Source organism: Narcine bancroftii, chromosome 2 (genome assembly GCF_036971445.1).
Source record: "Narcine bancroftii isolate sNarBan1 chromosome 2, sNarBan1.hap1, whole genome shotgun sequence".
In the NCBI taxonomy this organism is placed as follows: Eukaryota; Metazoa; Chordata; class Chondrichthyes; order Torpediniformes; family Narcinidae; genus Narcine; species Narcine bancroftii.
In genome coordinates this window covers 150,426,366-150,453,801 of record NC_091470.1, presented here as the reverse complement: position 1 = coordinate 150,453,801, position 27,436 = coordinate 150,426,366, and the positions used below count along the sequence as shown (strand labels likewise).

The window sequence follows — 27,436 nt, the reverse complement described above, 5'->3', positions numbered from 1 at the left end:
TTATTATTTTCTCCTCTTTGTTCAGAACTTATTATCCTCTTTGAGTGAGCATTTGATTTTAAAATCATAGTTTCAATTGCCAGTTTCTTACCTTATTTAGAAATCCCTTCAAGACACTGGCTGCTTTTACAGAAAGTGATCTAGGGATTCGAATGGGCTTCTCCAGAATAACTATAAAAGGTACAAACAAAAATGGTGGATTTATGATGGATGTTAATTTTCCTTCAGTCCTCAATCATTTCTCCTATCAAATAGTATTCAATATTTTATGCTTATTTCATTAGGTAGCTGAAAGTGGGTTAATGAAAGATCCTGTTCTGGAATTCTGATTCTGACCTTCAACTGAGAGTGACACGGTTAGCTCAATGTTACTACAGCGCCAAAAACCCAGTTTCGAATCCACTGCCATCTGTAAGGAGTCTATAAACTTGCTCCTGGCAATTCCCCAAATTGTTTCCTAGATACCAGTGTACTAGAACAGGATGGTTAGAAATTGTGGAATTAAGGGTCTGTCTAGTTTAGACTGATGCAGATGGTTCTGGTGTACAAGAATTCAGGACTACAGTGGAATGCTGTTGCTCTGTTTAGAGCATGCAGTCATTTCTTGATAACACAGAAAATTATTTGAAATGGCTACAGGCAACTTTATAGATGGCGGAGAGCAAAGCCAAGAGGGATCATCTATTCAGGACTTCCAGCTCAATATGGCTGTGAAAACATTAATCTTGTCTTTAGGACTTGTATGCTGGGTCATCCATCACTGGGGATGGGGATATACTTGGGCCTTCTCCCATTGGTTATTTAATTGTCCACAGCAATTTAAGCCTAGGACCGCAGAGTTTTGATATGATATAATGGTTGAGAGATTGGTTTGCTCTGCTCCAACTATTGGATACTGTTTAGTGCTGTGTTGGGCACCTCATCACTTTCTGAACTCCTCAGTGAATTAGAGCTGAAGGATATGGTGGAGTACATACTTGCTACTAACAATGTCGCAGCAGTTTACACCATCACAGTGTCAGTGCCTTATGGATGCAAAGTTTTGAGATGTTCTGAGTCAATCCTACTTAGCACAATTGTGGTGTCACACAAAGCAATGGAGCATGTCCAAGATGTGAAATGGGATTTTCTCACCACAGGGACTTCAATCATTCCTATTATGGGCAGATATATCTGCCACAGGTTATTTATATCTCCTTGTGTATTTTTATTAAGGGACAAATTAATGGAGGAAGTTCAGGGTGGATGAGGAGAATGAAATTCTAAAAACATTGAGTATGCTGAAAGTTGGTGAGATAACAAAATGAATGAATGAACAAGTTGGTCAATAATGTACAACAGTGTATTTTGGAGGATAGAGTTGGTCGTGGTGACATGAAAAGAAGGGGAAAGCAAGGCTATGAAGTAATTGAAACATCGGAAAGTATTAGAAAATCAAAAGCCATCAAGTGAGCAGACAATGTAGTTGATAAGCTCTGGAATTTTACACATACAAGGAGAATGCAGAGAATGGAAGATGGAAATTTGTCTGGAAATGAATATGGGTAAACATTTCAGAGTGTTGGAGGCAAGGACAATGGTGAACAATGTTACACAGGTACAAGAAGATAATTGCAATAGAGAACATGTTATATTAGAAGATAAATAAATGCTAAGATTATGAGAATCTGTTTCAAAAATTTTCATGGAATAAGTGCCAAGGGCTCTGTAGACTGGAAATGAGAATAAACAGACTGCAGTCTCCCAAATATTTCACTGGAAAGAATTATCAGTCATCCAGAAATAGATATCAGATAAGCAAACAAAGATACAAGATAAGTTATCACATATTTGTTCAGACAATGTTGCCAAAAGTGCATATCTATGAGAATGGATCATAATTTGGACCAAGATAGCTCTTACTGCACCATTATCTAGGGCTCACCTTGAAACAGGTAATCTTCTGTGTTCATGTCTGGATTGTCAGTGATAATATCAAATGGTGATCTTCCCGCCATCATTTCAAACATCAGTACGCCAAGTGCCCACCAGTCTACACTGAAACCTAGTAACCAATAAAGGCATTAGGCAGCATTTTTTAAAGAGATATCTTTATTCATCATATATTCCCTATAACCTCCCATTTAACCATCAATGGCATATGACAAGCTCACAACACATAAAAAAGTTTCATAAAACAACATCTACACTAATAAAGTGTTTATATTAATAAACTAAACTTCTCAACTTGTACAAAATGCAGTTTCCAAGTGCAAATATTATTGTCAATTTACAGATGTTAAAGTGGAAATATACAAATGTAGTAAAATCACACAATAAATGCAGGAGGAACTTAGCCTGAGATTTTCTTCAAGCAAAAAACAGGTAGGTGTCTCAAAAAAGACAGAGAGAGAATCGTGGAAGAATGGAAGGGGGAGGAGTCCAGACCAACAAATAAAAGGTGTTAAGGTGTATATACAAATAAACAAAGAGCCCAGGTTGTGATAAGGTTCCATTCCTTAAAACTATTTGTAATCTGAACTGTTTGCAAGTCAATAATGAACAAGAAAAGTGTGAGTGAGCTCTAATAAAATCACTGTGCTGGAAGAGTGGTCTGGGAAGAACTGCCAATTGGCCTCATAGACTCAGTGAACAAGTGAGTCAGCTCAGTGTCCCTAGCTCTGCTCAGCTTGACTGCTGTGGCTCCGGGTGGGGGAGGGGTCAAGGTACGCGGAAATGCCCTGGCCCGCAGCAGCCTGCAAATTCATCCTCATCTACCCTGCCAGTCTCTCAAAAGCTTTGTTCATTTGTATGGGGTGCCTTTAAGTCAGTGCTAATAACCCAGAGGAGGATGAGTAGATTTATTATCTGAGAAATAACTTTAAAAACATTTGAAGTGCTGTAAAGAAAATCAAATCAAATCATTGTCGTTCGTGTGTTGCTCACCATACTCTTCTCCTCTCAATATTTCAGGTGCTATATAATTGGGTGTGCCACAGAAAGTACTGGTAGTGTCGCCAGGCCCAAGTCCTTCCTACAGAGGAAACAGAAATTATATGACTCAAGAAAGAAAACAGCTCATTAAATTTTTTAACAACTGGCATTTGAAGTGCAGGAGCAGGGACGTCATGTTACATCTGTACATATGTTGGAGAGGCCGCAATTGGAGTGTTGTACAGTTTTGCTCACCCAACTATAGGAAATATATTGTTAAGGTGGAAAGGGTGGAGAAAGGATTCATGAGAACAATGGGTTGAAGTAAGAGGAGAGACTAGATAGGCTTGGATCCTAGTAAGCTAAAGGAAAATCATAGAGGTTTATAAAATCAGGAGGGTAAATAGCCATGGTCTTTTTTCCCCAGGGTAGAGGAATCTAAAACCAGAGGATATAGATTTAAAGCGAGAGGGGGGAAAAAATTAAAAGGGTCATGCTCCCAGAGGAAGTGGTAGAAGCAGGGACAATTATAACACTCAAAGGGCATTTTGACAGGACAGGAGAAGTTTCAAAGGACAATGGGCTGAACACAGGCAAATGAATCTAACTGAGCTGGCATGGGGAAGTTGGGCCAAAGGCCTGTTGCCTTGTAGAATTCTATGACTTTATAAATGCATCTACTAATTTTTTTTTAGATTTAGTGCCCAGAAACTAATTGGTTAAGTGAATTGACATAACGTTACAGCAGAAAACAAAATATTAAGGTGATCAAATATAGAGATAATCATTTCTATAATAAAGGATAACTGAATGAATCAGTTGCAAACTTCCATATGGCAATTTATGTACAACTAGGAACAAGTCAGTGAAGTAATGCATCTGATTCAGTGTCATTGATTATTCTGCCTTTTTCCCAAACTAAGATTTCTATTTTATAACATCTACAAATGTGTCCCCAATTTAATTATTGTTGGTCAAGCTCATTAGTTGTGATCAGCAAACCAAGCAATTAAAAAAAAATCTTAGTACAACCCTAGGGTTTTTTTTTAACCAGTTGAGGCACAGAATGGTGTTGTAAACACCAATGAGTTTACAGGTTTGATTCTAGATTTGCCTGAGAGAGTGGATCTGCCTGGGCCAAAGTAAGTTTAAAAAGTCCACTATGGATTTCACCTGCCAGTAAAATACTAGGTTTAGTGGAAAATAGGTAGCACAACGCTGTTACAGTGCCAACGACCGGGGTTCAAATTTAAATTTTAAAAGTTGCGGGAACCACCTAATTAAAGCTAACTTTACATCATTAAGAATTACAATTCTGATTATTTTTGCATATTACTTTACATTTTGCACTGTCTTTTGTCTTTGAAACAGTTTTCATTCTTAATGCATGTGTATTAATTTGGCAACCAGAAAATTTGTAATCCGCGATCCCCGTGGGTGCCAGATACTGTGATTTTACTGTACCTTGCACATTCCATAGTCTGTTAATTTGATGTGGCCTTCAGAATCCAGTAGAACGTTGTCCAGTTTTAAGTCCCTATATATGATTCCTTTGTCATGAAGGAAGTTGAGAGCAATACAAATTTCAGCAGCATAAAATCTACAAGGAAATAAATACTGTTAAATATAAAGAGCATGAAATAGCATTACAGAGAGCATTAAATAACATCGTTACAGAGATCATGTAATATCGTTACAGAGAGCATGAAATAACATCGTTACAGAGAGCATGAAATAACATCGTTACAGAGAGCATGAAATAACATCGTTACAGAGAGCATGAAATAACATCGTTACAGAGATCATGTAATATCGTTACAGAGAGCATGAAATAACATCATTACAGAGAGCATGAAATAACATCGTTACAGAGAGCATGAAATAACATCGTTACAGAGAGCATGAAATAACATCGTTACAGAGAGCATGAAATAACATCGTTACAGAGAGCATGAAATAACATTACAGAGAGCATGAAATAACATCATTGCAGAGAGCATGAAATAACATCATTACAGAGAGCATGAAATAACATCGTTACAGAGAGCATTAAATAACATTACAGAGAGCATGAAATAACATCATTGCAGAGAGCATGAAATAACATCGTTACAGAGAGCATGAAATAACAATTACAGAGAGCATTAAATAACATCGTTACAGAGAGCATGAAATAACATCATTACAGAGAGCATTAAATAACATTGTTACAGAGAGCATGAAATAACATAATTACAGAGAGCATGAAATAACATCATTACAGAGAGCATTAAATAACATCATTACAGAGCTTGCCTGACTTATTAATTTATGCAATGCCAACCAAAATTATTAAAGGTAGTTTATTTTTCTTCCAAAATCATTTATAACACATTGCCACCTATTTATGGTTCTACACAGGCAATCAATAGCTTAAGATAAAGCAACTGCTGGACACCACCTGGTCATCACATTTTAATCAAAGGTCTGCATTTCAGTCCCTGACACATGAAACAGTTGAAGTGTGAGGGCCTCATCAGTAAGAATGATGTCAATTTTGAGTCAATCATCCGACAAATCCCAGGCTGTGGTCTATAATTGGGGTGGTGGAGGGTGGTTGGTTGTGGGAAGAGTCACTGAGTCTTAGGCAACGACTGAAAACTGAGATGAACAGCAATTTCTTCTATCAAATCGTGAGGAACCTGTGGAATTTACAAACACAAAGGACACATAGTCCCCCCCTTATCCACGGGGGATATGTTCCAAGAACCCCCTGTGGATGCCTGAAACCATGAAGCGTACATACATACCGATGATAAAGTTTAATTTATAAATTAGCCACAATAAGAGATTAATTAACAATAACTAATAGTAAATAAGAACAATTATAACAATATACTGTATTACATTCCATAAATGTGTAAGGTTTATTTCAACACAAGCACTGATCTGATAACCGAGACATCTACTAAGTAACTAATGGGAGTGAAGCGTTTACATCTTGGATTTGGCGGGACAGCGTGAGATTTCATCAAGCTACTCAGAACGGCGCAAATTAAAAAATTGTGAATTGTTTATTTCTGGAATTTTCCGTTTAATATTTTCAGACCACGGTTGACCGTGGGGAACTGAAACCGCAGAAAGCAAAACCATGGATGGGAGTGGGGGGGCGGGGGGGGGGTCCATTGTATATTTAATTAAGAGATGGATAAATTTCTAGATCTGGAAATTTTCAAGGGGAACAGGGAGAGACTTGGAGTATGACAGTAAGATAGGTGTTGAAGTTCAGATTAGAAAATGGAACGTTACAGCATAGCACAAGCCCTTCGCCACATGATGTTGTACCGACCTATATATATCTACTCAACAAACTCAATCTTCCCTACCTCATCCATAACCCTCTGTTTTTCTTGCATCCATTTGGTTAAGAGTCTTTTAAATATCCTTATTTTACTTGCCCCTACCACCACCCTGGCAATGCATTCCAGACACCCACCGACTCCTGTTGTTTCCCTTAAACTTTCCTCCCTTCACTTTATTCAGATGGCCTATGGTATTTGCCTCTGTCGCACATGGAATAAGGTGCTGGCTGTCTCCCTTTGTGAATTGGAGGAAGGTGCACAACATTATTTCCCAAGGATCAGTGCTAGGATATGTAATAATAACTTGGGTTTGGGTGTGCAGGGGACAATTTCATTAATTTACTGATGGCACAAAAATTGGTAAATGTACAACGTCAGACATATGCTAGTGGAGTGGGTGAACACCTGGCAAATTAAATATAATTTCAAAGGGTACAATGTCATGTTTTGAAAGAGAGATAAGAAGCAATTAAGGATAGCGGTTTTAATGGTCCTAAACCGTTGATGGTGGCTGTGCAAGTTGATAAAGCAGTTACAAATGCACAGTGAATCCCATAAAAAATATATTTTTTAAAGTTTCAAACAATTATTGATGTCTTTTTCTAAATGTCTCTGATTACTACTTGCAACATGTTTAGCTTGGGTCTGGAAAAGCCCAGCTGCTCTCCATGTCAGACTGGTGTGCTGGCAACATAAACACAGTTCTAGCAGCAGGTCACATCCACTTTCAATGCCCATCATGTTTTTAAAAGTGTCTCTAATGTACATAATGTAAAAGATCACAATTATTTTCCATTATTCAAGAAATATGTTCAGCATTTTAACCTTCACAGTAAAGAAAAAAAATACAAAAAAGTCAGCGACTTAGGTATGTTCTTAAAATTCACCAACGTTTTGAGATCAAAACTGCAAAAATGATGAATTACAAAAATCTAATGAATTCCTGGCTATTCGCTTTTATTAAAAATGTAAATGTTCAGATAGATATCAATTAACAACTTGAGTATAAATTAAATGGCAGAGGATTGTTATGAACCACTGGAGCAAAGCTCATTTGCTTATATGATGCACCAATCTTAGAATTGTCTCCGATAGTTTATTTGGTAAGGCACACCCTATATTGCAGTTAAATATTATTTTGATTTTTTTTTGGTGTGGGTCTTAATGCATCAATTTGTTACATATTTAATGAAAACAGTGGGCACCAAGTTACCAAAACGGTCTACATTACGAAGCAGCTTCACAAGCCACAAGATACAGGAGCAGAAGTAGCCCAATTGGCCCACTGAGTCTGCCCTGCCATTCTATTATGACCTGATCCATCCTCCTACTCAGCCCAACTCCCTGCCCTTCTCTCCGTAACTCTTGATGCCCTGACTAATCAAAGACCTGCCAATCGATGCCTTAAATACACCAAACAACTTCACTTCCACAGCCGCCAGTAGCAACAAGTTGCATTGACTCACGACACTGGCAAAATAAATTTTTCCGCATCTCTGTTTTAAACTGACGCCCTTTTATCCTCAAGTTATGCCCTCTTGTCCTAGAATTCCCCCACCATCTACTCTGTCCAGGTCCATCAACATTCGAAATGCCTCCATGAGCCCCCCCGCTCCCCCCCACTCTCAAGCTTCTGTACTCCAACAAGTATAGCGCAAGAGCCAACAAGCATTCCTCATACGCTAACCATTTCATTCCTGGTATCATTCGAGTAAACTTTCTCTGAATCCTCTCCAATGCCAGCATATCTTTTCTCAAATAAGGTGCCCAAAACTGTTCACAGTAATCCAGGTGAGGTCTCACCAGTGACCTATATCAACATCACATCCCTACACATAAATGCTATTGCACTAGAAATGAATGCTAACATTAGGGCACATTCATCCCATCAACCAGACATACCATTATATAGAAATCTAAATGTCTGATGATGATGAATATATATTTTCAGTAGTCACTATTTGCTTATTTGTGCTGGAAAGAAAATATATGGGAAGGAAAATACAAAACAAGCGAGAACAGAAGTGAGAATCCAAGAATGGAAAAAGGGACGTTTGTTTTTTTTTAACCATTGAGGGTGCTTTATTCTACCTGTTGAAACTGCTTTGCAAAAAGGCAAAAGCCATTCTACACAAAATTTGATAAGAGTCACAAAGCTACCCTGAGCACGGTTTAACCCAAAAGCAAGGTCACATACCATGTTAATTACAGTAACTTGACGAATACATGTCTGAAGCTAAAGCCACTCCGTTTTTCTCATTCCACTCATCCAAACATGTATTTCACTTTGCTATATCAGTCATTGACTCAATTTTGCCAAGAGATATTATCCATAATTGTTTTGTTATTAATTCATGCAAGAAGATATAAAATTTTACCTGGCATGTTCTTCAGGAAGCTTCCTTTGCCGTTGCATATGAAACATGAGGTCACCACCATTGACATATTCTATAACCAAAAACAGCCTAAAAGACACAAAAGAAATATATTTCACTAGTCAGTGAAAACTGCAATACTATAAACATTTCTTTACTGAGTTAAATTCAGTGGTTTCAATGCCATGGAATCCAAAGCTGGGTATCCTTAAAAGATCCTTTTCAGTTTCTACAAGTCTTGAGCGATTGATGATCTTGTATTTAAGACTGCATGTGGTTGTTTGTTCAAGGTTATCTACCAATAAATTCAATCTCACCAACATTGTTCATCAAATGAAAGAAATTCATGGCACAGAAATAGCCCATTCAATAGATCGTGTCCATGCGAAGTGAATCTTTTCTCCAAAAAACTTTATTCATAATAAAGATATATATCAAAATAAATACACAAGCCCAAAAATATGCATGGCATTTAACATTCAGTCTTTCCATCCAGTTATCAGTTCTATGCATTGGGGACTGCTTGGACCTTTTTATGAACATTGTACCATTGCCACTCAGGGGCTCCCTGGGGTGATACAAACTTCAGTTGTTAGAGGGGCTTCCAGGCCAGCCCCAACCCCTCAACATCAAGAGAAAGAAAGTACCTCGACTGCACTCCTTCCCCACAAAGACTTTATGATGGCTGCACCAAGCTTCAGTACATCCTTGGTTAACCTTTAATATGCTCATTGCTAACATTCCTTTGAACTGGCAGACCACCATGTTCTTCACTGAAATGATCTTCCATCAGCACACTTCATGTCTGCCCTTGGCTGGGTCTCTGTCAACAGCCCATGGAGCAGTATATTTTCTGTTCTGCAGCTTCAACCCATCTTTGCAAATACACAGTCCACAAAGAGATGGGCCATCATCTCCTCCTCATCACAGTTGTCTGGATGGGAGCGTGTGTCAAGAGTGAGATTCCAGCCACGTAGAAAGGATCCGTCAGGGAGGGCCCCTCTCATTGTCAGACAAGTGAGATCTTGATGTTTCTGACAACGATCATTCTGCCTGATGTTTTGGATAACCTGCCCAGGGAACAATCCCAGATGATTCTCTGTCTTTTCTGTGCAGACCACTGCCTGATGGACTTTGGTAAAACCACACTTAGAGTATTGTGTTCAGTTCTGGTCACTTTGTTATAGAAAGGATGTGGAAGCCATGGAGAGGGTGCAGAGGAGATGTACTAGATGTTGAGGATGTTGTCTGGATTGGGAAACAAATCTTAAGAGGCAAGGTTAGCAGAGTTGGGACTTTTCTCTTTGAAGCATAGTAGAATGAGAGGAGACTTGATAGAGGTCTACAAGGTTATAAGAGGCGTAGATAAGGTGGACAGCCAGTGCCTGTTTCCCAAGAGTTGTGGTGGAGGCTGAAACATTGGGGGATTTAAGAGACTCTTTGATAGACACATGGATGAAAGAAAAATAGAGGGTTATGGGGTAGGGAGGATTTAATACTTTTTTCTTTTTTTTAGGAAGGAATATATGGGTTGGCACAACATCGAGGACCGAAGGGCTCTATTGTTCTATGTTCTAACTCTGTCCCCTCTCCAAAGTCAATGATCATCTTCTTCATCTTATTGACTTTGAGTGAGATTGTTATATTGAGCCACATTTTAAAAATGATGAGGGCTTCTAACTCCAATATCCTTTAGGCAGAGAGTTTCAAATCAGAGTTCCCTCGTTCCCCAACCCACAATTGTTTGGATAATGATACATTTTTCCCTCAACTCACCTCTAGTCCACTAGTTACTGATTGCACAAGCACATTTTTTTATTAACCTATAGTTCATGTATGATCACCATGAATTACATCTTAGCTAACAAAGGAAAATACCCTAATTTGTCTTCTGCCAAACTTCGGAAATCCTGATGAAAGAGCATGGATCTGACACGTTAACTCTGCTTTCTTCTTCACAGATGTTGCCTGCCTCTAGTTTGTTTTTTTTAACTTCAGATTTCAAGCACCTGCAATTTCTTTCACTTTCAAATAACAATTTCTTCTTGCAAGGTCACACGAATCATTCCTTTGAGACAATTAACTATTGCTCATTGTCATACACAATGGGATTTCTCAAAGAGCAAACAAAATAGAATCTCTAGATGGGTTTATAAAATAACTAATACACATTGGAGCAGATTTCAAGTTTGTACCTCTCATTCATTTGATTGAATTGTAATATCAAAGTGAACTACTCTGTGTAATCGAATCCAACAGGAGTGTGTGTGGCTGCAGAGGCTGGAGGCAAATCCACGGACACTCAGTGCCTCTGTGAAGGGACTTGCTTTTGCATCTTTTCCTCACTTACTGCAATGGATGCCGGGCAACACTAATGGTGACTCCGTCTAGCTTACAGCAGGAAGAAGGCAATTATGTTCTGTACTACTACATGACAATAAAGAAATCTTTGAATCTTGTAATATACCAAAGAAAAGACTACATCATTTATACCCTGAGCATGGATAATTTTTATAAACACAGCTTTAATAATATAGATAAATAATGTGCTACTGGTGTTTCAAGTTCTATGCATCTTAAGATATGACAGCTCTCAATGTTGCCTTTATGATCTAAATGAAAATATTACAGAATAGGGACAAAAGTTGTTTTTTAAAAATTCTATTTTATCTGTTTTGTTGAAGAATTTAAGTGAAGAAAACAATACCAAGAAATCCCACTTGTAAAAAAATGTTTGATAAAATTATAGTTCAGTTAAGAAAAGGTTTATAGTGTGAAAAATAAAAATTTAAAAAAAAGAAAAGGAGGTTTGCAGGGTAGGCCATTGAAAAGTTTGAAGTCACAACTTCCTGATGAAACCAGATGAGAAATGATAATCAAAATAAATTAAAATACATACTGCCTTGGATTCTTCCTTAAAATTTTGATCTCTCCAGATCGATAGTTATTTTAGTGGGATCCAATCAATGAAGTAAGGAGGAAGAGAAAAAGCAATTTCAACAAAAGGACACTTCGTACCTGCTTTCTGTTTGGAAACAAGAGTGAAGACCAACAAGAAATGGGTTACTGGAGGCCTGTTCAAACACATGTTTTTCTGTCTGTACCCAGTCAATATCCTGCAAGGGAAGGGAGAATTGTATTATGTATTGTCCAAGTAACAAGTTATATATCCCAAATCAATCAGTCCAGTTTGGTGCCAGATGAAAGAAGATTCAAAGAACAAAATATATCACTTCCCCATAAATCTTCTCCATTTTCCAAAATGGAATAAAATATGATCATAAATCACTTACATACTTAATTTATCACAAACAATCTTCATAATTATAACCATTTATATAAGGTTTCACAGGTTATAAAGGCAAGAATCATTCCATGTTCAATTTTGTCCAACCATTCCATAATTCACTAGAGTTCCTTTCATTTTTTTTCAACTATCAGATGAAAAATGTTTTATTTTGGTTGTCAAATGTATGTCTTTTTTTAACATATTACTTGTTTAGTAATATTTGTCTTTATCACATTACCACAGACCACATATAACAAACAATCCACGGACTACCAATGGATGAAAAACTCGAGTAAATCTGTGTTCTCAGGGTTAAAGAGAAGCAGGATACCAATACAAAGCGTTCAAATAACAATTTCTGTTTTTTAAGAAAGGATCTCCCCTCTCCAAAGAACACTACCAAGACTGCTTTTAAAAAGCACATTTTCACGAAAAAGTTGACATTTTTTCATATATACAGGCTGTCCCTAAATTACACAAGGGTTCTCTTCCCATAAATCAAAAATGTTTGTTTTACAGGCAACATCAACTTGTTATATAACCATATACGGAGCGGAAACAGGCCATGTCGGCCTTTCAAGTCCGCACCGGTTTACTAGAACAACTCCACTATCAAGGAGTACATGAGCTCAATGATTGGCTTGTTTAAACATTGAGTGGTCGGAACCTTCAAATGCAGCAGTGAGAGATTGAAAATGTCCGTGAATTGTTGGTTGGAGTGGTTCCAGTACCTTGCCATGTACACCATCAGGGCCTGATGCCTTGCAAGGGTTCAGCCTCTTGAATGATGTTTTGATGTCAGCCTCAGAGACAGATATCACAGGGATTCTCATAGATTCTTTTGAGGTCTCCTTCTCAAAGTGAGCATAGCAGGTGTTCAGCTCATCGGGTAATGAAGCATTACAGCCATCTATGGTGTTTCCCATCACTTTGTAGGATGTAAAGGCCTACAATCCCTGCCATAGCTGGTATAATTCTTTAATTTCATTGAATATTAACACTAACATAACTATTATTAAACTGATGGAATAAATAGCATATTCAGTCATTAATTAATACCATTAAATATTTAATCATCTTGAAAAATGCTTTAAAAATATGAAGTATTTTGCGTAAAAAGTTGGATTTCCTTAAGTTGGCTTCTCTGTACCCTGCATCTTATTTTGTTTGACACAACACCCATGATATTTTCTGCAGAGAAAGTATGAGGGTCATCATTTTAACACTACAATGAGCACGAAATAGGTGACTGTAAAGAGTGACATGACGCCACTAGCATTCAGGACAATCACATCTGTTTTTACGCATATTGAACTGGATGCTGACAATGCAGGTAATGTGTTTTGGAAATGCTCATGACTGGAAAATGCAAGGTTTTTTCCAGATGTGAACCTTCTAAGAACAGCTGGTGTTCACTAACAAAACCTTTAATAAAGAGCCAAACCTCATTTTAATACTTTCAGCTAATAACACTACTGAAGGTTTGTTCCAAATTCATTCCTTTGTGCTTCTGTTATCAGAGGCAATTAAAATGGAGATTGTGTGGGGTTGGATCCATAAATAACCAGATAAACAGTCAAACCACTGAAGACTACCCAATGCCAACAGTGTCTTTGAGTTTATATCATTAGGCTTCATGATTTATAGCCCACTGATTTACATGATTAAACAATCCACTTCACCCATCCAAATGTCCATAAATAGTGCAAATTACGCAGATCAAATTGACAAACTAAACTTTCCAAGTTTTCTATGGAATTCTATTACAATTTATAACATAAAAAGATTTGGCTTTCTTTGAAGTATTTGCATATTGAAGATTCTATATCATTATTTCATAAAATTGTTTTTGAATGCAAGTTTTCTGAATGATGAATAACAAAAGAAATGAAAACATTTCCTCTCCGTGTAAATTGTATATTCTTAGCTCAATAATTGCAAGGGTCACGTCGTGTCGATTTCTCCCTCCACAACAATGCAAAGCATAACTATAACAGCAAATTACACATTTCATAATGTCACCAGTTTGAAAGAACTTAGCTGTAAAAAATATCAAATTTAAATATCCACATCATGCTGATCGATTGGAGATAACCATGCAAATTATTATTTTATGAACAAATTGTTCACTGTAGCTTAAAATGCAGTTTTATTCTTGTCTTTCAACTTCTGAAACTATTAATGACTTGTCGGTGTAGGCTACCACCAGTGTTAGTTGATCTTTAATGCCAAAGATAAATGGCTATTAAATTTAGTGAACCTTGGACAAACAAACCATAGAATGAAACAGCACAGGGTGGCAATTCAGGCATCAGATATCATTTGATCTGTACTCAATCTGCAAATCCACAAACTTGGGAGGTTGGCCCCAGGCCCCCATCTTGACTTTTTTCCTCAAACAAATACTCAGAGGAACCAATTATTGTCTGTAGCAATGCACTGATTAGTTTCAGACCACTTGTGTCAAGTAGATCCCTGCTGTTCACATTTTCATAGAGAGTGGTCTTTGTTGACACAGTTGCATTTTTCTATTTCAAATCTGATCACTGTCTGTAAATTTCAATTAAAGCCGTATATTAGCTGACGCTTCCTTCTCTCTTTCAAATATTTATTCAGCTTGTACCATTCCAACAGCCAGGTCAAAAACTGCCACATTAAAAAAAATTGCCTCACATCACATCGGTTTCATTTAGACCTGAAGCTTCTGGCTATCAACTCTTCTGCCCTAGGAAACAAACAAATTTTCCCTTAGTTACTCGATCAAAACCAGTGATCAACACTATTAAAGCCCACTGTTGACAGCTACTCTGCAATCCGCATCAGCTTCTGGAATTCCACATCCTTGGTATAATTCTAGTACATCCACCCACTGCATGGCCTTTAAATCCTCGGTCTGGTTTTCAGAATTAATCACCGTACTCTGGTATAGGCCTAACCAATGTTTTACATCTTTGTAGCCTAATAAAGCCAAGGAGTCCTCTTAAAAAAATCTCTTTTCAACTCCTCCCCCCACACATTTTTATGTTCAGAAGTACTTACTCTTTCTAAAACTATGCTAAATCTGACACTGCATTGAAATACATGCTACGAGAAATTGAACCAAAATATCTTTCCTAGCACAGGGTAATAACTTCAAATTACTCGTGTAACTCACAACAAAGTCATGATGGTTCTTGATCCCCTCGGCTCATCAGCTACTTAAATCTGGTAGGTAAATGGATGTCATAAGTAATATCATGTGTCATATGTTCTCAATACAAAGTTTCAGTTGAGGAATAAGAACTTAAAAATGTATAAAATCAATAAAAGATGTGTTACAAACTTCCATTTATTGTTGTCATTTAATTGAAAGTATTTTGAGGAGGTTTCTGAAGGATTGAGGGCTGTTGAGGGGACTTGCAGAAGGTGAACTGGATACCTAAAAGAATGACAAAACAAGTCGAGAGCTTGATTTTGTTGGAAGGGGTGGAAAATAAGTCTTTCTGGGAGCAATTTCTCCACCAAAGGACGCTGGTGTACCAGATGGGCTTTTACAACAACCCATTAGCTCCACGTTCACTTACTAAACCTAATATTTCTATTACATTTCTGATTTACTAATGTATTGAAGTTGAATTCCTCAGTTGCCATTGTTAAGTTTGAACTCTTATTTGAACACTTGGATAACTTGACCAGTAATACTACTGTACAATTGAATATTGATTCTAATTTTAAATGACAGCTGCATATCACTTAAAATCCTTACTGATGACTACTATGGTTACCTTGGAAAAAAACCCCAAATCCAGCATGCATGTTGTTATGGTAGCACAGCAAATGTAAAGGTGTGTGACCACATTAGTTAGGCAGTTTGAAGGTTTCAGACAATTAAGATTGCACATGATGACTCCCATTCACAGGACATAATGAAGTGATTTTCTATTGCCTTCTAAGAACCAGTGTAAAATTCTATGGCAAATTTCAAGGATAAGCTAATCTACAGAGTGTCATCATTTTGCAAAAATGATCTACAAGGACAAAAATGCACTCCCTTCATAATTAAGCCATTTTCCTTCCTATATTGTAAACTGCAGACCAGTTATGTTTTCCTCAGTTGAGGAAAAGCTTTCAGTTTATAATAATTAAATGGGATGAACAACAACAAGAAGTCATGATGTATTTTCTAAAAGGTCCATTAAAATTAACCAGATGGAATAGGCAGTAGCATTTTCCAAGTATTATAAAAATCCTGAAACTATAAATGACTGTTTTGGGCATAAATATAATATCTCAGCAGGAAGGTTGAAATTCAGATGGACCAAAATATATATGTAATAAGTAGGCGCATTGGAGCAATACAAAATTAAAAATTGAAATCTGTAGGGAAATAAAATACTGAATAAGTACACTTGACATTTCAAGACTGCCATTGCTCTTCTCAAATCTGTAAGCAATAAAGTCTATTAATTTACCGGCCACAAGCCAGGTACAAATGAGCTCCTGTACTCTTCATCTCCACAATAATTTGTTCAGTCCTATACAGAGCCATACTTATCTTTCACTTTGCTGTCATGAAGGGTCTATAGTTGGTTTTGCCTGCCATCTTTCTGATAAATTTGTTTAAAAAATTATGCGGTTTTCTTTCCTCTAATCCAATCAAAAGTACACTTAAACTTGCCTGATAATTACCAGGTTACTTACACAAATTATATATTTTTGCAACTCCTTCTAAAAAGTATTTTTTCCTCCTGACTCCAAACTTAAACTGTGCACAGAAACTCAAACTATAAAATGTAATTCCTTTATGGGATGTGAACAAGGAGAAGGAAGAAATGTGGAATTATGAAGTTAAATAATCTCTGACATCACAGACTGTTGTCTGGAACAAAGCACAATTTTTGGTTTAGCAGGAGAACTGAATGGAGAAGAAATTGAGTTGAAGAAATTGAGTTGAAGAATCTTTAATCTAGTTTGAGTACATGATACAATACAGGAGTTTGTGGAAGTTTGGAAGGTCACCAGAAACCCTGGCAAATTTCTTCAGAGGTGTGGTGGGAATGTGTGCTGACCAACTGCATCATGGTCTTGTATGGAAACTCCAACACCTCTGAGCGCAAACCCTTTCAAAAGGTAGTGGACACAGCCCGGGACATCACAGGAAAAACCCTCCCCACAATTGAGCACATCTGCAGGGAATGCTGCCTTCAGAGAGCAGCAGCAATCATCAAAGATCCACAACACCCAGCACATGCTCTGCTCTTGCTGCTGGCATCAGGAAAGACTCGCACCACCAGGTTCAGGAACAGTTGCTACCCCTCCACCATCAGACTCCTCAAAGACAAACTCAATTAGGGACTCATTTAAGGACCCTTACTTGTGCATTTAATTGATTTTCTTTCTTAAAAAAGAATTCCCTCTGTATTGGACAGTTTGCTTACAGTCACAGTTTTTTTTTGCACTACCAATTAGTGGTAATTTTGCTGTGCCCCCAGGAAAAAGAAAAAGTTGTAAGTGATGTCATGCATGTACTCTGACAATAAATCTGATCAGACAGAGTAGGACTTTATTTTAAAAACAGAACTCAATTCAGAGGACAAGTGGAAGCCTGAAAAGTCCTTAAAATGTTTCAATATAAATAGGCATTTTGGAAAAGAGTAACATCTAGGGAGAACACAGTCATGCAGCATTGGGCCTTGAGTATCTTTCACCTAAATCATTAAAAAAACCCATTTGATTAACTGCCTTTTATTTTTAAATAGACATAGTGAAAATGGCCAGACAGTTTGTGAAGGGAAAGAGGAAAGTTATTTTCCCCATATTTCATTGTCAGGCTCCAAACTTGGTCTATCCCCTCTGCAAACATGTCACCTCACGAACTTCCCACAAACCAGCCAAACTGAAGTTTATTCAATAGGAATGATTTCCTTGAGTCAATATGTTCAAAATTATTCTCAGGATTTCCAAAATGTTGCAATTTACATTATTTAATTATCAGGTGCTATTCAAAAGTATTTTTTGGCAAAAGAGGTTATTACTGAAGTCAGATCAATCCAATTACTTAGATATAACACGTCTAATTTTTGTTTTTTTTTTCCAACAGCCATCCAACCATGTGGGCACTGTAGGCCGCTGTCAGACTGGAGCCTGTGGTCTTCAAGACGCCCACACAGTTGACTGGCTGCACCCAAAATAAATAAATACTACAAAATTTACAGTATGATATCTAAATAAATATAGGAAATGGTTTATTTCTTTTTTTAAAATGTTTTTAGGAATTTAGAATTAAAGGGGTAGGTAACTACCCTGATAGACAAAAGGCAACATGATTCAAATCCAATCATTGTTTCCTGTGTGAATTTCCTAACCTCTTTGTCACATTGCAACTGTTTACCTTCGTTCTTATAACACCAAGTTTCAATTTCTTTAAACAGGCTCTGCGTCTGCCAGATATCACTCAATCTGGGTCCAATATGACATTTTCTATTTCCATGCGATATGCAACCTGGGGTGTGACCATCTCCTCAACTGCTTCACTTACTTATCATGTTCTATGGAGTGGAATAGCCCCTACTCAGCTTCCTTCTTAATCTTCAGCCAGTGTACGTATAGCAATGTTGCCATTTCACATCACACCAGTATTGATCCCTGGTCAGCTTTGACACACATACCTTTGACAAGCCCTGAAACCTTCACTGCCTTCTTCCAGTCATACAGACATGGCATGCAACACAAAAACAGGCTCATTTGCTCACTTAATCAGTGCCAACCATCAAGCGCTCATTTAGTCTAATCCTGCATTAATCTAATTCCATTTTTTATTCATTCTCACCAACTTGATCCAGATTACATCATTCATCCACATGCTAAGGTCCATTCACAGTGGCCAACCAACCTATCTTTGGGATATGGGAAGAAGACACAGAAATTGACGGGTGACTAGAGCGGGAGTGATGAGGGGGTAGATCTACTAGCTGTACCTCTATGTCACTCCCACTGCCTAACAATTTTAGAAGAGTGCCATATTTCTATGGTTAAACATTTGGAAAATTGCAGATATTGGCTTTGGCTCAGATCACAAATCCCACACAGTTATCACTGATATCATACTCTTTCTTGGTTACCGTCTCCAGCTGAACCTGACTGGCAGCCAACAAAAGTTGCTACTCTGGACCTTGGCAATGGTTTGAAAAGTCAAAGTTACAAGATCGAACAAAGAGAAAATATGTCCTCCTCATATCGCAGATCTATTACCAGCAGATTTTAAATTAAAACATTTGGGTTAAGTTTCTCAGCTGTACTAACAGTGTATCCTCCATTTGGAAAGCAATACTACTACATCCATTCTAGTCATGATGCATTGCATCTACAATGACCAACTCTGATTACAACATTCCAGGCCAGGTAAACACCATCTACAGTTGAGAATAGAGTTATGCCAATTCTCAATGTGCAACTCTATAAACACTGAAATCAAGCTATGATAAGTTTAAAATCTTTTTCAAATTTGACAATAAGCCTCATATGGTGTCAAACCCAAACCATGACTCCTTCAAGGGGTTTTGCAATGTTTCTGTCTGGAGTCAATTAGAGATACAAATCCACAGATATGATGCTGATTTCTTCTTGGCAAGATGGTGTGATAGGAGCACGCCTTCAATGGCCGTTAACTACCACCTCACCCACCCACTAACCTTTATTTTCTTGAAAAAAAAAGTTAATGGCTCCAAGAAATACTGGATCACCTTTTTATCAACTAATAATGAATGGTTCAATTTAGAAAAGACACCAGCCATAAAATTATATCTTCTATAAATTATTTTCTAAAGATTAGGCTGCAAAATTTTTTGAATGTAAAATATTGCTTCTTGCAATGGAAGTGAAAAAGTGTGATTTTTTTGTAAGTAACTGTCATTTACATTTTAATGAACTACATCTGGCTCCTCCAAACACTTTGGGACCAAGGTGCAAGCTAATTTAATTGAGGTTCTGACTCAAGCTCAATAATAACAGCAAGTGTCACAAATTGCAGAATGGTTTACTAGAGTACCCTTGGAGTTGAAGTTCTTAACAGGTCTTTTCAGCTCATGCCACCCAATTACACCGTGACCTGCAATCAGAGTACATTTTGAAGGATGGAAGTAAACCGAAGCACCCAGAGGAAACCCACGCAGACATGGGGAGAATGTACATACTCCCTACAGAAAGTCGCTGGCACTGTAACAATGCTGTGCTAACCACTACACCAGTGATTTTCAAACTTTTTCCTTCCACTCCCATACCACTTTAAGTAATCCCTATGCCATCGGTGCTCTGTGATTAGTAAGGGATTGCTTAAGGTGATGAGTGGGAAGGGAAGGTTGAGAATCACTGCTTTAGACCCAATTGTTACTGACATATTTTGCTTGAGAAAAATTGTCATCTGGCTCATTTCCTTTGGCATTATGAAACCAGACACATAACGAGTCAATTAGGGATAATTAAAATAGTGGTTTTCTAACTTTTTGTTTCCACTCACACAGCACCTTAATCCCTGTGCCATAGGTCCTCCGTGATTAGTAAGGGATTGCTTAAGGTGGTATGCACCCCATAAAAGTAATATTTTATTTATATAAATATTTTATATTTCTTTAACAAAATCAGATCTATAAAAAATTTTAAAAACATTGCAAGATGAGACGTAAAAGATAGTATATTCATGGAATTAAGGAAACGGAAACATTTGAGATTGCAAAAATGTTTCATAAATTCAAGCCTTTCTTTGATATAGTGATAAGATTCTCTTGGTCACACTTCATACAAGTGAAATAGAATGCATCACATGCATGAGAGATAGCAATATATACTACCACAAAAATGCTGGGACAGGATTTGCTAAATGCTCGCTGGACTGGTTCCAGAGCTAGCAAGTATGTTGTGGAGCACAAACCGAGTTGACTGGGCCCGTGTTCTTTCAGGTTCAGAAGAATGAAAGGAAATCTCAGGGTCATACAGCGTGGAAGCAGGCACTAAAATTCTTAATGGGCTTGAGAAGCTTAGGACTGAGACTAGAAAAAAATATCTTCACTCAGGGAGTGGCGAATCTATGGAATTATGTACCCTCAAATGTTGTATTGATTTGAAATAAGCATTGATAAATTTCTGGCTTGAAAAGGACAGTGCTGGTAAATGGCATGAAGGTAGAACATCTGCAGTGATCATGACAGATAACACACCAGGTACAAATGGTTTGCTCCTGAACCTATTTCTTAGAGTCATTGCATTTCACATTGTCAAAGAAGGGAGGGTGTATCATGTTCTTGCTGGACAGAAGCAAGCCATTTGGAGTCATTCCTTTTCCCAGTTCGCAATGGGTTACAGCACTTTGAGCCTTTGTCAGGTACATTTTAAATGTGATGAGTTCTTACTGCAGCACTTTTTGAGTTATTGTTAACAGTTCATTTGTATCCAACATCCCAAAAGAAATATTGGAATGTGGAGTGAGAGGTGCCGTGAATCTAATGCACCTCCCAGTAAATGGTTTGAGCGTTAATATAGGTTGCCAGCCAACCGAGAAAAAATTCATTTTGAAATGGCAGGAGAACATGAACATTGTTCTCAGAAATAACCTTCAGCATCAACTTGACAACATTTACTTCACATTCCTCTGAAAGGATATTTCAAATTAGTGATTATGATGAAGTACCAATTTTGTTTTTGTAAAACCTATATGTTTTCCAGTAATGCATGAGAATAGCAATTCACTGGCCATTACTTTCTACTTTATGTTCAACTCATTATCAATTGTTTAATTGCTCATATTACTAAAAGGAAATGAAGTGCATTCACACCAGAGTGCAACATTTTTGCCAATAGAATTAAAGATTTTTGTGCCTGGAAATACTGCAGCTTTTCAACAAGTACAAGACAGGCATCCTGAATTTTTCTTCCTTTCAGCTCAGTTACAGTGAACGATAAAATAAACAATGATAGCTTTCTGAGTGACCACAATTTGATGCATGAGATTCTAATGGTCACAGTTTAATTTTAACACCATAATATATTGCCTGATCATACCAGAAATATCTAGTACTTAGAAAATTTATGGCATAGTTCCGATTTCCTCCAGTGTTGAAAAAAACCCAATGAAATCATCCTTACTCATTCAAGCTGCCAAACATTGGGGGATTTTTTAATACACACCTTTATAATCGCCTGGTCAAGATTTAAAAAAAAGATGAATTTACCTTTCTTGTTGATGACTAAAAATGTAGATTGCACAGTGCTTTTATTAAGGGGTGAATCGCAAGTCGGCTTCTGAAGCTGAAAGAGGCGGAGTGCAGAAGTGCCGCCCGCCACTGTGATGTCAAACATACGTGCCGGGAAGGGAAAATGGCCTATACTGAAAATAGCGACTGAAGAGCAGGTATGAGCGCTAGTGGAGATCTGCGCAAGCAATCATAGGACTCACACAGATTCCCTGCACAACGTAATAGTTTCTATTAACCTTATGGGTTTAAAAAAATTTGCGCTCTTGGGTCGTGGGCTTACGGCGTCACTGCGACGTCATCAGGCCTCCCCTTTGGAGCCGCATTCCTTTTACTTTGCTCCACCTCTGAGCCTACCCTCCTAGTCGGATGGAGATGGAGCAAGTTCAACCAGTCAGTCCTGACCTTTTTTCTTTTGGAGGTACAGTGAAGCAATTTAAAGACAGAATATCAGTCTTTACAATCACATTTTTTTGTCCACTATAAAAGGGCCTAGTCATTAGAGCCAAGGCAACAATCTTGGTCAGATACAGGAAAGGGATCTAAAATCAAGAGAAATAAATTCTCTGTATAAATATTGAAAGAACTCTGTATGGTCCTTTTTCCATTATAAATTGCTGCAGTATGTTAAATATTCTGCTGCTAAGGTTTTTGATAGCTGTGAAATATAGCCTCAAGAAGGCCAACAAAACAGGATACAGTCTCATTAAAACTGGTGATGAGGTAAATTCCCAGAAATTCTTGGTAGTTAATGTCCAGCTGAACTGTAATTGAATACAGCTGCTTCTGCACATTTTCCATGCTGTTTGTATTATCTCAGAAATGTCCCCTTTGACTTTAATGCAATGCTAGCATCCTACACCAAAGAGAATCAGAATGGTTCATCTTGTGAAATGATGATTTACATTGTGATAATGACTTTTAACATCAATCATACGTGTCATGTTTATATGTGCCATGAGTAATACATTTAAATTAAATTTAAATTCTTCAAATTTTAAATTTAGAAATTCAGCTCAGTAACAGGCCATTTCGGACCACGGGCCCGTACTGTCTAATTACACCCAATTAACCTACAACCCCATATGTTTTGGAAATCGGAGTCCCTGAAGGAATCCCATGCAGACACGAGGAGAACGTACAAATTCCTTACAGAGCAGGATTCGAATACTATTTGCTGGCACCGTTGCAGCATTGCACTGACCGCGCCACCCTCTACTTTGAGAAGACATACAATTCTTTACTGGGTAAATGTAATGTAGTACTTTTTTTCCCAAAGAAAGTAGCTGTTGACAAATCAAGAGAAAGGTTGAGGCTGGAGGAATAAAGGATGTGGGGAAGATGCAGAGGCAAGCAAAAGGACAGACTGATGGAGAGGGAAGAAAGGATGCAGAAATTAAGGTGAATGGCAGCCGGCAAGTGGTGGGGGACAGATGGCTGGAGAGGAGGAAAGAATGTTTCAAGATATAAGGCCTCAGTTAAAAATGATCAGCCACAAATAGTTTGAAGATAACCAAGGAATCTATGGAAAACATATCCAATAAATGTGTTACAGAATTGCACATCTGGTCAGCTGCTTCCTGTTAAAGTTATATCATAAATCAATTAGAAAAAAGCAAAAATTGAGCCACAATTTTTTTTTAAACTTGAATCTCTGCAGTCTGTACTTCTATTTAATAGCTTGACCAAGATTGGCACCTAATTTTTCAGCAATACTTTTCTCCCTATTTCTTCAATGTCAATTTTCATTGAAGTTACACGCTTGCCTGCGAGTTTATTTGTACAGGATGGGGTTTAAGGTTGTCTTCTATTTGGGCTACAATTGACATCATGCATTAATAAATGGAAATTAAATACAATTTACAAAGCAAAATTAGTGAGTTTATTATATTTTAGAAATATTAATATTTTAAATATTAGCATATCTGATAATCACATGACTAACTCTATCATCTTGGATCCAACAAGTATCCACGTATCGCTAGTCCTGAATACATAGAAGGTGCCCTCTGCATCTTAAACTCCACTTTTGAAACAACAGATTTAACTGAGGGTTCTGTGTGATTGGTCTTTGACTTCCAATTAATACTGTCTTGAGGTACTGCTCTCCATGAACTCTCACCCCATCAGAGACTCTCCACTATCCCCAAAAACCCCACTGGACCTCAGTCAATAGCCACAGCAAATTGAAAGATATGTGTGATCAAATCTTGATCAAACCCATTTAGCAGGGGGATCTTCACTTCTCTTTCCTCAAAATAATCTTATTGGACAATCTTATGGAGTAAAAGTCGTCTGGGACAGTATTTGCTGGAATTTAGAAGAATGAGAGGGGATCTTATAGAAACATAAAATCATAAAAAAGGCAAGGATAAGATAGAGGTAGGTAAGTTATTTCTATTCATAGGGGAGACCAGAACTAGAGGGCACATCCTCCAGATCCAGGGGAGTAGATTTAGGATGGAGATGAGGAGGAACTGCTTTTCCCAGTGGGTGCTGAATCTCTGGAATTCGCTGCCCATTGAAGCAGTGGAGGTGACCTCTGTAAATATATTTAAGACAAGTTTGGATAGATTTTTACATAGTGAGAAAATTAAGGGATATGGGTGAAAAAAACTGGTAGGAGGAGATGAACCTATCATCAGGTCAGCCGTGATCTCACTGAATGGCAGACCAGGCTTGACGGGCCGGATGACCGACTCCTGCTCCAATTTCTTATGTTAGTGGTATTGAAGTACATAGTATAAATCCTGGTGAAGATAAGAAGCCATTATTGGATTAATGCTTTAATCTGAGATCTATTTGACTATGCAATTTTGAAGATTAGCGCAAGATCACGGAGGCATTTGAACATGAAGGAATTTATATTATGACATTGGAGGTTATTTAAGGTAAAGCATATTCTGTTGGATCACTTAAAATATTGGCATTCATTTTGTTTAACAGTGTTATTAAAACAAAACTGATGATAGGTATTTTAGAAAGTTTAAAAAAATATTATGTGGAATACAAATGCTAGATCCCTGTGAGTAAAGCAAAAGACAGGAATAGCATAATACTACCTTACTGAATCATCCTCAATTAGCCAGAGAGATTATTACTTTTGTACAGCTTCGTAGAGCACCTTATGGAATATGTTTATCAATGAGAGCAAGATAAAATGTTACTGCCATCCAGTGGTGAGTAAAGAAAAATCATATGGTTTGAAGGGAAAAGAAGAACACCAAAGGAACAGCCAATTCCAATTCAGCAAGTGTGCACTATGTACATTGCTTCTGCCAGGAAGCCACAATCAATTTCAAGTTAATGGGATTGCTTTCCATTCATTTTTGCATGGTACAGTGAGGATTAATTTGTTGGTACTTTATTATGTTTCACATTTTTACACTCTCTCTGGCCTCCACATATTCTTCTTTGGCTTGGCTTCGCGGACGAAGATTTATGGAGGGGGTAAAAAGTCCACGTCAGCTGCAGGCTCGTTTGTGGCTGACAAGTCCGATGCGGGACAGGCAGACACGGTTGCAGTGGTTGCAAGGGAAAATTGGTTGGTTGGGGTTGGGTGTTGGGTTTTTCCTCCTTTGCCTTTTGTCAGTGAGGTGGGCTCTGTGGTCTTCTTCAAAGGAGGTTGCTGCCCGCCAAACTGTGAGGCGCCAAGATGCACGGTTTGAGGCGTTATCAGCCCACTGGCGGTGGTCAATGTGGCAGGCACCAAGAGATTTCTTTAGGCAGTCCTTGTACCTTTTCTTTGGTGCACCTCTGTCACGGTGGCCAGTGGAGAGCTCGCCATATAACACGATCTTGGGAAGGCGATGGTCCTCCATTCTGGAGACGTGACCCATCCAGCGCAGCACATATTATTCACTAGGCAAAAACGCAGTCTTGAGATCTGCTCCAAGTGCGCTGCCAAAGATGCTCTCCAAATGTCCAGGAAACCCATCTGTGGAAAACTCAAAAGATTTTGCTTCACTTGAGGGTTGCAGCTACTTGTATCTGAATGGTGTCTTTTTCTCTCGCCTTAGTCGTAGGGCCACCTTTATGAGTTCAAAAATACTTCATGGAAAATTTCAGAGTCAAATCAAGATTCAACATACCCTACCATTTTCAATCAATTATCATAGCCACATTATAAATCCTGTCAATGTTTCAATGAGCATAGAAATTTCTGCTGGCAAAAAAATACCTGAGGAAATAGAAGCAAGCAACTTTCAACCTGCTTCACTGATGGTCTTTTATCACAGTGCCACTTTCTTGCACTAATTGGATATCAATTGAATCCCATTCTCTTTGCATTAAGGTCCCCTTTCTTCAAACAATAATGTTAACATTGTTAATAGTAATCTCCATCTAAGATGTCAGATGTGACCAAAATCACCAGTAAAAATAACTAGAGATGTAACTAATTTGAGAAAATAATTTTGCCCACATTTCTTATAACAGCTCATGTGGTTTTTTTAATGACAACTTACACTAAGTGAGTGGAAAGCCTTCCCTCCAATTCTCAATCTGAATCACATAGACATTGTTCCAGTAGTCACTCTTCATCTATCTTTCTATGTACAACTGCGCGCGTGTGGGCGCGCGCACGCACGCACGCACGCACACACACACACACACACACACACACACACACACACACACACACACACAACACACACAGAGCTTTGCATTGGGATGAAACCCTGGGGATCAGTTACTGGTGAAGTAAGCGCAGGTTTAATATCAAGGCCCCTGCTCTTAATTTTTAAGTGAAAGGAATTAAGGGAATTGTAGAATTCCCAAGAGGTTATCTTAAAATTTTTTTGGCTCTCTTATGTCTATATCACATATACTCTATGAGTTTTGATTTCCCGAGATGAAAAACAATATTTTCTATCTGGGGAGGTGATCCCACCAAGGCATAATATAAAGAAAAATTACCTCCCTGAATCTTTTGTACAGGGAACATTTAATCGTCAATACATGGGAAATGATTAGAAATGAAGTGCAAATAAAGGAATTTTTTTGTATGAAATGTTGGTGAATCTGAGAACCAGATTCCCATTACGTGCAGTGAAACAAGAATTGAAATGTATTTCAAGAGATGGTTCAACAGTGGCACAATTTAGGACAATTAAATCTGGAGTATTAATCCAGAAACCCAACTTCAAAATTGTCACAGCAGCTGTGTAACACATTATGTCATAAAACCTATCTGGAACACTAGTGTCCTCCAGTGGAGAAAATATGACATTCCTGCCTCTCTATGTGGGTCAATGGTTACTCTGGAATGGTCTGTCAAACACTGTTAAGTGCATT

The 27,436-nt window shown here is 37.8% G+C and overlaps 1 protein-coding gene across 10 annotated transcripts in view; it reads right to left on the bottom strand.

Moving 5' to 3' along the window:
* prkcz (protein kinase C, zeta) overlaps nucleotides 1-27,436 on the bottom strand; it is a 279,023-nt gene that overhangs the window by 63,063 nt on the left and 188,524 nt on the right. For all 10 annotated transcript variants that reach the window (XR_011351704.1, XR_011351707.1, XR_011351705.1 and 7 more), the window contains 6 exons: nucleotides 11,648-11,745; nucleotides 8,633-8,719; nucleotides 4,378-4,513; nucleotides 2,926-3,013; nucleotides 1,925-2,044; nucleotides 92-171 (listed from right to left, as the gene is read on the bottom strand). Coding sequence is in view for 6 of the 10 variants with exons in the window: in XM_069918552.1 (XP_069774653.1) it covers nucleotides 92-171; nucleotides 1,925-2,044; nucleotides 2,926-3,013; nucleotides 4,378-4,513; nucleotides 8,633-8,719; nucleotides 11,648-11,745 (609 nt within the window). In the remaining 4 variants the exon portion in view is untranslated. The remainder of the gene's footprint in view (nucleotides 1-91; nucleotides 172-1,924; nucleotides 2,045-2,925; nucleotides 3,014-4,377; nucleotides 4,514-8,632; nucleotides 8,720-11,647; nucleotides 11,746-27,436) is intronic.